The sequence below is a fragment of the Drosophila elegans genome, unplaced genomic scaffold (genome assembly GCF_018152505.1).
Source record: "Drosophila elegans isolate 14027-0461.03 unplaced genomic scaffold, ASM1815250v1 contig_183, whole genome shotgun sequence".
NCBI classification, from domain to species: Eukaryota; Metazoa; Arthropoda; class Insecta; order Diptera; family Drosophilidae; genus Drosophila; species Drosophila elegans.
In genome coordinates, this window is record NW_024545550.1 from 773,444 (window position 1) to 785,697 (window position 12,254).

General features: G+C 41.6%; 2 protein-coding genes across 3 annotated transcripts in view; both read right to left on the minus strand.

Moving 5' to 3' along the window:
- The window catches only part of LOC108147060 (probable nuclear hormone receptor HR3), a 29,282-nt gene extending 24,264 nt beyond the window's left edge, over positions 1 to 5,018 (minus strand). For both annotated transcript variants that reach the window (XM_041707352.1, XM_041707351.1), the window contains exon 1: positions 3,619 to 5,018. In XM_041707352.1, the coding sequence (XP_041563286.1) occupies positions 3,619 to 4,708 (1,090 nt within the window). In that variant the 5' untranslated portion in view covers positions 4,709 to 5,018. The remainder of the gene's footprint in view (positions 1 to 3,618) is intronic.
- On the minus strand, positions 4,934 to 6,442 carry LOC108140945 (putative uncharacterized protein DDB_G0294196). Its single transcript, XM_017264014.2, has one exon. It carries the CDS (start codon positions 5,964 to 5,966, stop codon positions 5,580 to 5,582), a length of 387 nt encoding a protein of 128 aa, XP_017119503.1. The 5' UTR covers positions 5,967 to 6,442; the 3' UTR covers positions 4,934 to 5,579.
- Between the last annotated feature and the right edge of the window lie 5,812 nt (positions 6,443 to 12,254).

Here is a 12,254-nt window from a genome sequence, read left to right on the forward strand (position 1 = left end):
AAAAAAAAATCAAAATAAAAAAGTAAATTTCCATGTAAATGTTGAAAACGAAAAAGAAACAACTCAACTTTGCTCAAGATATAAATTAATATTTTGCTAAAGTTAATTTATGTATTTTCGTTGACGCCAGATACTAAAACCATTAACTCTGCATCTCGCAGATACAAAGATTCATGTGAGCGGAGCATAAACCGCATTTTGAATAGACGCGAAAGAGATGAGATGGTTACGAAATCACCCAGCAATATCGATGAAGTTTGGCAAAATCGAAAATATGATAATGAAACTTCGCCACGCTCGATTGGAGACGAAATCTCATGCGGCGCTGACCTGGCTAATAGCCACGGATCCAGGCCCAGACGACCGGCCAATAAGCAGAAGATTCATGCATGAAATGCAAAGCGTTGTCCAACCAAATTATAATGAACCTGGCTCCGATTCATATAGGAAATTACAACAATAAAAATGAACCCCGCCACATACCCCTTCGCAAAAGTGATAGTGCGAGTCCCAATGGCGCAGATATATCTCGTAATCCCCGAGATTGCGACATCTTCGACGACGGCGACAACGGCGGACTGGCAAAGTCCATCGACCACGTTCAGGGTCGCCTCATCTGCAGAAAGGTTCGGATGAAGAAAACCTTTATGTTTTTAGTTTTACATTTTTTTTGCCAACTACCATTATGTGGGCTAATCATTGTCAAATCCGCTTGTGAATACATTCCCCTGTTAGAGGGCTCTGAACGGATTTTCAAAACTCGTTTAAATCATTTTGAAAATTTCACGTGACGGGTAAGTACAAATCAATAAATTTCAAATTGCCTTGATATGAAAAATAAATGTTTTAATTTTTTTAAAATCCTTTATATATTAAAAGATATTTATTCCCTCTAATTGGTTTTCACATTAGGAACATTTTAAAATTACAAAAAATTATTCATATTGAGTTGGCTTCTGTTTCATTTTGGACCTTTTTTATTGTCTTGATAAGAAGTGTTTTTTTTTAGTGTATATTGTGATTGAATTTGTAAAAACTTTATAATTTTATGACGCACAGCTACAGAAACAGTTTGTATAGCCTCAAGACATTTGGGAATTGTAAAGGAATGTATATCATAGAAGAGATCGATCAGTTAGCTTCTGGAATTGGGAGAGCAGTTTGTCTCAAAACAAATCTGTGATCGATTCTCTATAGCTTATCTTTTGTTCTAGTGGGTACAGCAATTAGGTAACGATTCATCGCCTCGATCATCAATCACGAGCCAACAAAATCCGACGTTTTGGCCACCGCCCCAGCCTGCTAATGAGCCGTGTATGTGGATACGGTGGCCCCCAGCGCACAGAAATCAACAGAGACTATAAAATATAGATCAATCTTGGCCGAGACTGTAGGGCTTCTGCATGAGAAGTCGTGTCAGTGCCTGACACTCATTTGTAGTCATCAAGTGAACCGAGCCGAGGGAGCAGAATCGAGTCGCTGGCCCGAGGCGCTGCCAAATCAATTTTTCAGCTTAGCCGCCCCCTCGGCTTGATCCCGTTCTTTGCTTGACAGCATGCACTGAAAACAAAAACTTTAAATTTCTTAACAACTATAACTAATGTTCCTAAAAGTCAAGCTGCCTAACAATTGTTTTCGATCATTAAACATGAAATTTTCCCAAAGCTTTGTACTTAGCTTTGCTCTAATGAACATGTATCTATAAAACATTGTTTTGAAAATCTCAAAAGAATTAAAAAACATTAAATCTTAAATCTTATCATTTTATTTTTAAATGTACTTTTAAATACTTTTATAATATTGAAATCCTCAAATCCCTTTAACCAAAAGTATAAAAGAGATCTCTAAAATAAAAGAAAATATAGTCCTTTGTTCTTAACTTTTGTTTTGTTCTTCAATGTTTTTAGTTTGATCTTATCAATTCGATTTTGCTGCTTCTAAAAGTTATCAGTGTGTTTTTAAAACCATAGTTATTTTAAAAGTATATGAGATCAGTGTGGTATTTTATGGAAATATTTTAGAAAATTTTGTTGAACAAAGGTTCGCTTTTTATCAGTGTATAAACGTTAATTCTGTTCTAGCCAGTTACGCTTTGGCCTGAGTTTCGCTCTCAGGCCGTCCTGCTCACTCCGTTGGAGACTTCATTCAGTTAACTGTATAGTTTGTAGTTGACGATTTTACCGCTAAGGTTCGTGCTACGGTAAAAATATGAGCCAAGAAGAAGAACAGCGGTGGTGTTGCTTCTGCTTCTGCTGTTGCTGTTGCTGTTGCTCTTGGTGTTGCTGGTGTGCCGCAACAGCAGTAAAGCGAATATGCCGAGGCAGCGAGAATCGCAAAAACAGCTAACAGAACCTAATGATAAAGAACACCATCTAGACTTGGCCAAAAGCTAGTCAGCCTAGCATCGGCTTATTTAGTATGTCAAAACATGTTTTTTGTTGCTGTTGCTGTTGGTGTTGCTATTGCTGTTGGGGTGTTGCTGCTGTATGTTGTTGACTATGGAAAGTGGGACACATGCCCGTAGCTAAATTGTTGTTGCTGCTGCTGCTGCTGCTACAGCCACACAAAGGTGAATAGCCAATAAATCGAGGCTTGTAAATTGAAATTCTTTTTAGCATGGGGTGTGTACACAGTACACCTGTTGTTGCAGTTGCTGCTGTCTTGGTGTTGCTGCTGTCGCTGATGTGTTGCTGATGTGTCAGCCTGTTAATTGCCGCTGCCTGGGATGCTTGTGCAATGGGCGAGCGTTCATTTGCATAGCTCGGATTCTTGGGGGTCGGGAGTTTGGCTAGGGGAATATATGAGTGCGATTATCTGAACCATCGTTGATCGTCAGTGGTCGCTCTGGGTGAGTGCTCACTGTGGCTAGCCGACTGTTGTTCTTATGCAGTTGCAACAAGTGGAATTCTTTGCGATACAGTCGCTGGCTGAGTTTTATGGGGTGTGAACCCATCATTTGAGGAATCCTTGACTTAAGATCTTTCAAATATTTGCCATAATCACTCATGGCAGTTAATGGCAATTCCTAAACGTGTGATTTTAGCCAAAAAATATGAAAAAACAAACGCTCTTAGTGAGTTAGCTGGATCTAACAGATAGTTAATACCACAAGCTAGTCTAAACTATTATTATTTTGGTAGACATACACATTCATTTAGTTAGTAATCGTATCTTTAAGGTTAATTTTTGTCAAATGCTTAGTTAAATGATTTACTTATGTAAATAGAATTCCCAGTCTATTCAAATTTTTAAGAGAACTCTTCCTAAGTTTTTAGTAAAACCAGGAATATATTGTGTAATAAATTGTATAATATGTTTAATATGAAATCTTAACTATATTTATAATTTTTATAGGCGTTAACGACATGGATTAGTTTATAAAGAATCCAATTTGGTCCCATTTCAATAAAATGTAATGCACACATAATTATTACTTAAATAGAATTCCCAATCTATTCAAACCTTCATTGTTAAGAGAACTCTTCCTGAGTTTTTAGTTAAAACCAGGAACAAATTGTATAATTAGCCTTGAAAAATGATTAAATTGAAATCATAACTATATTTATAATTTTTATAGGCGTTAGTATTCAATTTAATTCCATTTCAATAAAAATGTACCTGTCATGGCACCATTGCCGCTGCTGCTGCCGTGGTGACCACTATTTTCCCTGGCCGATGTTGTTGATGTGCTGGCCGTTGCTGTTGCTGTTGCAGTTGCTGTTGCCGGTGTCGCTGATGTTGCTGTTGATGTTGCTGTTGATGTTGCTGCTGGCTTATGTGCGGTCAACGGCGGCATGGGCGGTGGCGTTCGCTCCTTGGACCGCTTCAGGTTGCCTTCCTGGCTGGTGTTGCTGGTCATGTTCTTGCACACTGAGCTGATATTGCTGATGCTGCTGAAGCTGCTGAGACTGCTGAAGCTGCTGGAACGGGCCAAAGCTGGAGGATCCGACAGGAATTTCACCTGCTGCTGTTGCTGATGTTGCTGTTGCTGATGTTGCTGTTGCTGCTGCTGTTGTGACCGCGACTGTAACGTTGGCATGCCGGTGGCCAATCGCTTGGCTGCCGGTGGCTCCGGCTCCAGCTCCGGCTCAGTCTCATCATCCGGCTCGCCCTCCGCCTCCGCCGCCAGCTCAGCCTCGAGTTCGTTTTCCATGTCCGACTTGACGGTGGCTATGATGGTGCCCTCCTCGTTGGCCTGCTCAAAGCAAACGTCCAGCAAGGTGGCTCCGCCGCCCGTCTGCAGGCCGGCTATGTCCTTGAGGTCTATCCAACTGGCACCCAGTTTGTCGGCATCGCTGAGCGGCAGACTCAGCACCCGCGTGTCGCCCTCGTCCACAATGTGAAAGGATTGCGTGGGCTCGATCTTCACGATGATCGGCTGATTGGCCAGGATCTGGGCGGGCGGAGCACTGCCCAGCAGGCTGGCCATGTTCTCCTCCTCCTCGTCGGCGGCCTCCAGTTCGCTCAGCTGCTGTTCGATCTGCAGGTGCGTGCTGTTGCTGTTGCTGTTGCTGTTGCTGCTGCTGTTGCTGCTGCTGTTGCCGGTCTGTTGCGCCTTCAGGACGTCCAGTTTGAGGACTGTGCACTTGTCGGTCTGCTGGTACTGATGCTGCTGCTGGGGGCGTGGCAATAGGGCCAGGGCAGGCGCTCCCGATCCCTCCGAGATGAAGGCCAGGGGTGGCGATGTGGCCGTGGATTTGCTGGACATGGACACACTCCTCGACGACTGGATCAACTGGGGCAGGGCACAGCCACCACCACCAGTAGTAGTAGTAGCACCACCACCGGCACCACCACTTCGCGCCACAATGGTGGTGTTGACGGGCAGTGGAATTATCGAGATGGAGGGCACCTTGCTGCGCAAATTGGCCACCGCCGCTGCCGTGGCCGCATCGGTACCAATGTATGTGGGTCCGCCGCCGCTCGAGGATTTGCTGCCGCCGGCGGACTTGGCCTGCTGTATCAGCAGGAGATCTCTGGGCCTATCCGTTGTGGCGGCCGTTTCTAAACAAGTGCTTGGAAATATTCTTCTTTAGCTTTGGCTTTAAACACTAAACACCTAACACTCACTCTCACACTTTCACTTGGTTCATTGCTCGTTTGTTGCTCGTTGGTTTTTTTGGGTTGTTTTTGGATTGTTTTTCGTTTTGTTTTTGTTTTTGGGGGGTGTAGAAGCACAACATCGAAATAAATTCAAAATCAGCCTTACGAAAGTGCACTTAAAAGTTGTCGACTAAAACAAGTTGATTCATTCTGCATTGCCTCGATTGCTTGTCAATTGGTGTAGATACCCCACAGGGGTTGGGCCAATGAAGGGGTTTGAGGGGGTTGAGCGACGAAAGGGGGGTTCTTTTCAGGGGCGTAGTGGGGTGTGCAGATGCACCTGTGCGTTCCGTTTCGTTTCGTTTGGTTTGGTTTCGTTCGGTTCGTTTTGGTTCGCTTTGCAGCTGGAAATACGCGTCGTATACTTAACGTAACTTTGTGCGTTGCATTTGGTTTGGTTTGAGTTATAACTTAATGGTTTCAATTTGTATTGGTTTTAGAGTTTGTCTTTTGGTTTTCTCTTTTTTATTTGGTTTTTAGCAGCCACAATATGCTGCAATTGCCTGGCTATTGTGCAGCAATTGTTGCTGTGTATCGGTGACTGTGACTGTGACTGTGCCTGTGTTTCTGTATCTGTGTCCACCGCGGTTGCCTGTGGTCGTTGTCATCCTCGTTTTCGTATCCTGCTGTTGCTGCTGCTGTTGTTGCTGCTGTTGTTGCTGCTGTTGCTGTTCATGCTGCTGCTGCTGTTGCTGCTGTTGCTGTTGGTGTTGCTGCTGCACATGCAACGCGTCGCCGCTGGATGGCTGCAAGGCTGCGCTGCAGCATTCGGTGGAGCCAGCGCCATTGGAACTCGACCACGTCAAAACAGTTGGAAGTGTGCCTCTGGATGTGCCAATGTTGCTGCTGTTGATTTCCCACATTGCGGCACGCAACCCTCGCCTATGCAACCAACGCCGCCACCCCTGAAACCACCTCCATCCTCGCAGCAGCAACAACAACAACCACCAGCTGTGTGTGGAAAGTGGCTTTAATAATCGATTTTTCAGCAACACATTTGCCAATCAATATTTGCCAAACAGGAGCACTGCTGCAGCTTTCCCTTTTCCGATTTTGCCAAGGGATAATTTTTTGAACTTCCAAGTATATACTATACTTGTTTTAGTACACTATTTGGTTTATTCCACTTGTGCTTGGGTCACCGCATTTGCCACTGTATCTGTGTATTTTATTTTCACTTTCAGAAGCTAAGGGCTAACTGCACCGCGCGCGTTTTTCTATTGGCTCCTTTTTGGTGTCGAACAGCAGCTGACCGGAGCTGCGTCCTTTACAGGAATGTGTCCCAAATTCGAGTGCCACAAACACAGTTCGTTCTGCCGCTGCACAAACTTTCTGTTTCATGGGGGTTGCGCCTCAGTTTCTGGGAAAATCCGAGTGTGTGTCTCTGTGTGTGTGTGTGTGCGTGTGTGTGTATCCGCATGCAAGTTGAAAAATGGGACTCGCTGCGAAGTGCTGCGAAAATAGGGTTAGTAGGCATAATGCCAAGTGCATAGCCAGGAAAAACTGGAAGCCACAACACGAAGGAAAACGAGCACAGGCGAACGTTGTTGCGCAGCTTTTCCACCCTTAACCTCTGCGTGGGGAGGGGGCTTGGTTCACTGCCAGGGAAATTCCCGTCGTGGTGGAAAACAGTCACGGGAAATTTCTGCACGCCTGAGGTGAAAATATTAAGGGCGGCAGATTTTGAACATTTTTTAAACACAATTAGAAGATTAATCAAAGTTTTTGCTTGAATACGAGGTCATGTTTTTCGTTGGTTATAATAATACAACGTTTAATTATCATGTATTTTTTAAAACTTTTTCTTTTCTATCATGTATTTTTTAAAACTTTTTCTTAAAAGTTTTTTACCTTTTATTACTTTACTTTTTTTATTTAAACGATTTAATATTTGTTTTTAAATTTTTTAACATGCTAAAATACAACATCTATCTTCACAAGGAAAAATTAATATCTAAACTTCCCTTGTGAAGATACATTTTTTAGTTTAACGTGTTAAAAAAAAACTTTTCAAAAATAATTATATATTTAGCTTCTTTTTACAGTACACAGATATAACATTCATTTAAATAAATTTACAGCGTGTACAGCATAGGCGCTTGCATAAACGTTTTTACTTAATGCCAACTAAATAAAATATGAATCGATTTATTTTATTAAAATAAGAGTTCAAAATATATTTTTAAATAAGTATGTAGCAATGGTAAGTAAAAACTAAAAGCCTAAAGGCAGAATTTATTCAGTTCCAAGTTCTGTAATTAAGCATTGCTATGGCCAAAAAAGTAGCCGAAACTCGGTAAAAATAAATCGAAGAACAGCTATGACCACAATGACCCCCAAGTGATTGCTCAAAAAAAGGGAGAACAACTGTCGGGCATTGCCCAACCGTCAGCGCGAATTTGGACTAATCGCCTAACTGGGCACCCGCCTAACAGATCAGATCGGTTAGGTTCGGATCGGATCGGATCGGAGCGGAGCCATCATTAGTGGGGGGAGGGGAGGTGGCTTGGTTTTAGGGCCGATGAAGGCGAACCAAGAGACCACCGTTACGGTGGATTCGGATGCGGATTCGTGGTCGGAGCCAAGAGTCAAGCATCGGCATTAATATTTCATGTTTTTCCGTTGCTTGAATCATGTTAGATTTATTTTGCGCTGCTTTCAGCTGCCGCTTGCGCAACAACAATCAAGAGCTAACTGGTTCTGCCAGCGACTTGCAGCTAAACTTGGCTAAAACACCGTTGGTTCTAACGTGAAAATGTGTGCCTCACCGTTGTAAACTTCTTGTGGCGGTGTTGCCTCATCTATTGCAAGTCTGTGCCGATTCTAACCTGTTTTCTGCAGAAACTCTCCGAAAAAAGTCCCGTAAGAAAGTCCCAGTTATTCAAGAGGAAAAACCTGTTACACGCAACTGGCTCAGAGTTGATTGCCAAGAAAATAACGAACAGCAAAGAACAGCAGAGAACAGCAAAGAAAAGAAAAGAAGCCGAACCGAGCATATAGCCACAATAGCAGCAGCAACAGCAACAGCAGCAACAGCAGCAGCAGCAGCAGCAGAGGCAGAAACAGCAAACAGCAAACACGTTAGTACCGTTGCCTCGGATTCTTTGTTGCGCAACTGTGTTGCAAGATTAGCTGCGACTTCCAACTGGTTTATTGCAGCCCCACTGTCGATGAGGCAACAGTTGGCCATTACTGTTGTTCTTGGCGCTGCCTTGAAGATGTGGTAAAATCTTTTGGCTAGAATCGGAAACCCAGCAGCAAGGCATTGCATGTCTTGCAGCTTGACTGCATATCCCATCCATTTGTTTGCGGCTATTGAAAGCCGTTGCCTTTTATAATCAATTAGGTTTTTCTTTTCAGTCAGTTTAATGATTCCATTAGTCGGTTATAGCCAGGCAAGGCTGATTTCTGCGCCGTAATATCACCCGAACTATTTTGATTGCTTTAGCTTTACAAAAATTAAAAGACCTTCGATAGACGTAACAAAATAAGCTAAAGTTTCAAATATATTGGACAGAGAAAATCTTTATTCCGAATGGGCGAAAATAAATCACTATAGGAATTAAGGCATACATACAAAAGAGCGATAATTAATATAATCATTAAAATGAGACCCCCGTTCTTATTTAACTTAATGGAGCATTTTAATGATTTATTTATACGTATATAAATCGTAGGATTAAAACTGTATTAATAAGCATACCTTTATTTTGGTTTTGCTTATTTGGCTTCAAGTTTTAATGAATCGCATTGAATTAAATGACATTAAACATAAGAAACAGAAGATCTTAAGCATTCGTTGTGTATGTTCAAAATAATAAACCACCAGGTCTTCTTAGATATGTAAATGTATTATGATGGTATGTGCCCATAAAATATATATATAAAGTGGTTATTTAAGAAATTATGTATTTCTAAAAAATAGCATGGCTAAAGCTATAAATTATAATTATAAAACAATAGTACCCCTTATATGAACTAACCTCTGATGGTGCTTGGCATGTTATCCAGGTTCTCGGATCTCATCAATGGATATGGACTTTCATTCACACACTCAGATCGATCGGATCAATGTCAAGGCTTTGAACTCTTCACTCGACCAGATCATGATCATGATCGTTACATGCGCGAATTAGTTCGAGTCGCAGAGGTGGATCAAACGGTTTTCAAACGGTCAAATTAGCCGGCGAAGGTGATGATGAAGGTGTTGAGGTGTTGAGGTGTTGAGGTGGAACGGATCGGGACTGGAAGTGATCCGATGAGAGAGAGCCCAGAATCCGAGTGGACTGGACTGGACGTGGGGACAAACGATTGCACACTAAATGGGCAGAGACCGAGTCGAAGACCCGTTGCATCCGATGATCATGATCAGCATCGCGGTCATCATCATGAGGCTCCTCTTCATCGGCGGCGGAATCATCATCCTCTGGCGGGAACCTGTGTGCGGAGGCGAGCGGAATAGCAAGCGAGGCCCGAAAAGATACAGAAGCAGAAGCAGAAGTAGAAGCAGAAGCAGAAGCTCAGCCGAGAAAGGAGAAAGGAGCTGCCAGAAGTTCCCACCTCAGCACACGCGCTCACCAACACACCTGCAAGAGGGGGCGCTCACCACAAATTCCTGCTAATTAAATGCGTGATCACTGCCCAAAAATATCCACGCAGCAACCGAAAAGCTACAGTCCCGCCTACCTATGTCAGATTTTTGTCAATCAGCTCAGCATTACATTAAATTTGCCTTCTTATAAATTTTGATGAAATGTACAATGTAAAAAATTACAGCAAAAATTGGTGACCTCAACGTTTTCTTAATCTTGAAATGTGACTTATACCTACTCTTTTGGGCTCATAACTTGAACACAACTAAGTTCTGGTACAAAACAGGACTCATGATATCCTAGCTAATATATCCTAGATGACATAAATACAATGATTGGTGACCACGATATGTTTTATTAATTTGCATTAAAAAAATATTACTATACATTGTCAGTTTTATTTATGTTCAGCTAAGGCAACTATTTTATTGGGTAGTTTAACGGATCTTTTATGTGCTGCAAACAGCATTTGTAGTTCCTTAGATTTTATAAATAAAGTAATACCTTTAAAAGTATATTGGTTGTATTCTCTTTTAATATAAATGTATTTCATTTGTCATTTGTTAGCTTATTAATTTAGAGAGAATCTTAAGTTAGCATGTGAAAATAAACTACATAACAAATCTATTCAGATTGCTTAATATTTCATCGATTTATAAGTTTGAGCAATGGAAGTTGGCCTGTATCGACTGGTAACAGATACACAAGGCAGCGGAGTCATGCGTGCATTTCATCAGAGATGGGATGTGATGCCATGTCCGAGAGTCCGACTCTTACTCCGATACTCATAGTGCTCGAAAGAGTCAGGGACCCGAAACCCGTGACGTTGTATCTGTGGTTGTGCTACAAGTATCTGTGTATCTTTGGGGCCCGTCATCGGATCACAGCCCGCTCAGTTGCACCTTTAATCGCTGAGCAAACAGGAAGACTTCTACGGCAAACACACACATACACACAAGCGCTGCGGAGAGCGAGCGAGCGGGGGAAAACAGGTTGAGAAGTACCGCTAAGCGGAGGCCCCAACTCTCCGAGGTCAACGAACGTTCTTAGAGCTCAAGAATGAAGGAATCAAAACACACCAAAAAACCCAGAGAGGGAGAAAGAAAGAGAGAGCGGAAGAGAGAGCGGAAGAGAGAGCAAAGAAAGCACAAAGAGAGAGAAAGCCAGGCGATCGTTTTAAGAGCGCAACAAGTAAACTAAAGAGGCTTATATGCAAACAAAGAGAAAAGATGAATGTGTTTTTGTATGCACATGCACTTTTGAAACAAATTTATCTGTTGCTTACAGCTAAATAAAAGCTTACAAAAAATTTATTTTTAGATGCAGATTTAAAAAGAAAACAATATAAAAGAAAGTGCGGAACAAAAGCCGCTTTGTAACTGTCTGTCTCATGAGCAAAAGAAACCGAAATTCTTATTCTTATTGCTCAATATTTGGTAATACACTCAACACTCACGGATACAGATATAGATACCACTACAGATACAGATACATTCGACGTGCAAAAGCCATTCAATGTAGCGGTATTTTGTCAAAATTTTCAGAGTCTCGAGACGAGTACAAAGCTCATTGACCTCTCTCTCTCTTTCTTCTCTCTTCAGTCTTCTGCCCCATTCCCTTGTAACAAGTGTGTAATGAGCAGGGAGTGGGGGGCCTGATTTGCTTTTTTGATATTTTTTGGGCCGGGCTTTAAACTAACATAAGTTTCAAGCATTTTCGGTTTTTATGTCTTCCTGTACGTATCTTGGTTTTCGTCGTTTTCCCTGGGGAACTGCGATTTTATCGGGCCAGATGGGGTATTTATTTAACAGTAAGCCCACAAGCGAATTAGTTGGGATATAAGGGAGGTATTTGGATGACAGCCTGTTGATCTCGTTTGCCTCGCTGTTCTGCGATTGGTCACTGACTTTCCCTACCAAAGGACACTTCCTGCCATTGGCTGTTCCTTCCCACTCCTCCCTCTCTTTCTTACTCTCTCACTGCTTCGCACTGCTTCGTATTTGAAATCCTTTTATTTCACGACTGCCTGTTGCTGCTTAATGTACTCTTTCTCATTGAAAATGAGTATCTGATGAATGAACTTAAATGACATTCTTTAAAATATGTTTCATAAAAATTTCTAATGTGACAACAAAACATTGGTATTTAAAATTGTTATTTTAACAAAATCAAAGTTCTATTCAATTCAAATAAAAAAAAAATAATTTTTAAATTTTGATTTATGTTTCCTTGGCCAATTTGTTAAATATTATAGATATATAAAAACATATTTAATATAAATAACATCAAAGATTCAGTTGTATGCATGTCGTTCAAATTAATCCAAACTAAACAAATTTTTATTTATTTCAAAATAAAATTCTTACGGAAGTGTATTTTAAGATTTAAAGCTACACCCACAATATTCTCTAAGCTTATTGTTGTCGTCACTCATATTAGAAAAATAGCCATCCTGCTGTTTAATGGCATTTTCATTTGGCCCAATGTCCTTTGTTTTTGCAACAGTTTCCGGGTATAAATAGGTCCTGTTTGACTTCAATTCCATTCAGTTCGACTTTG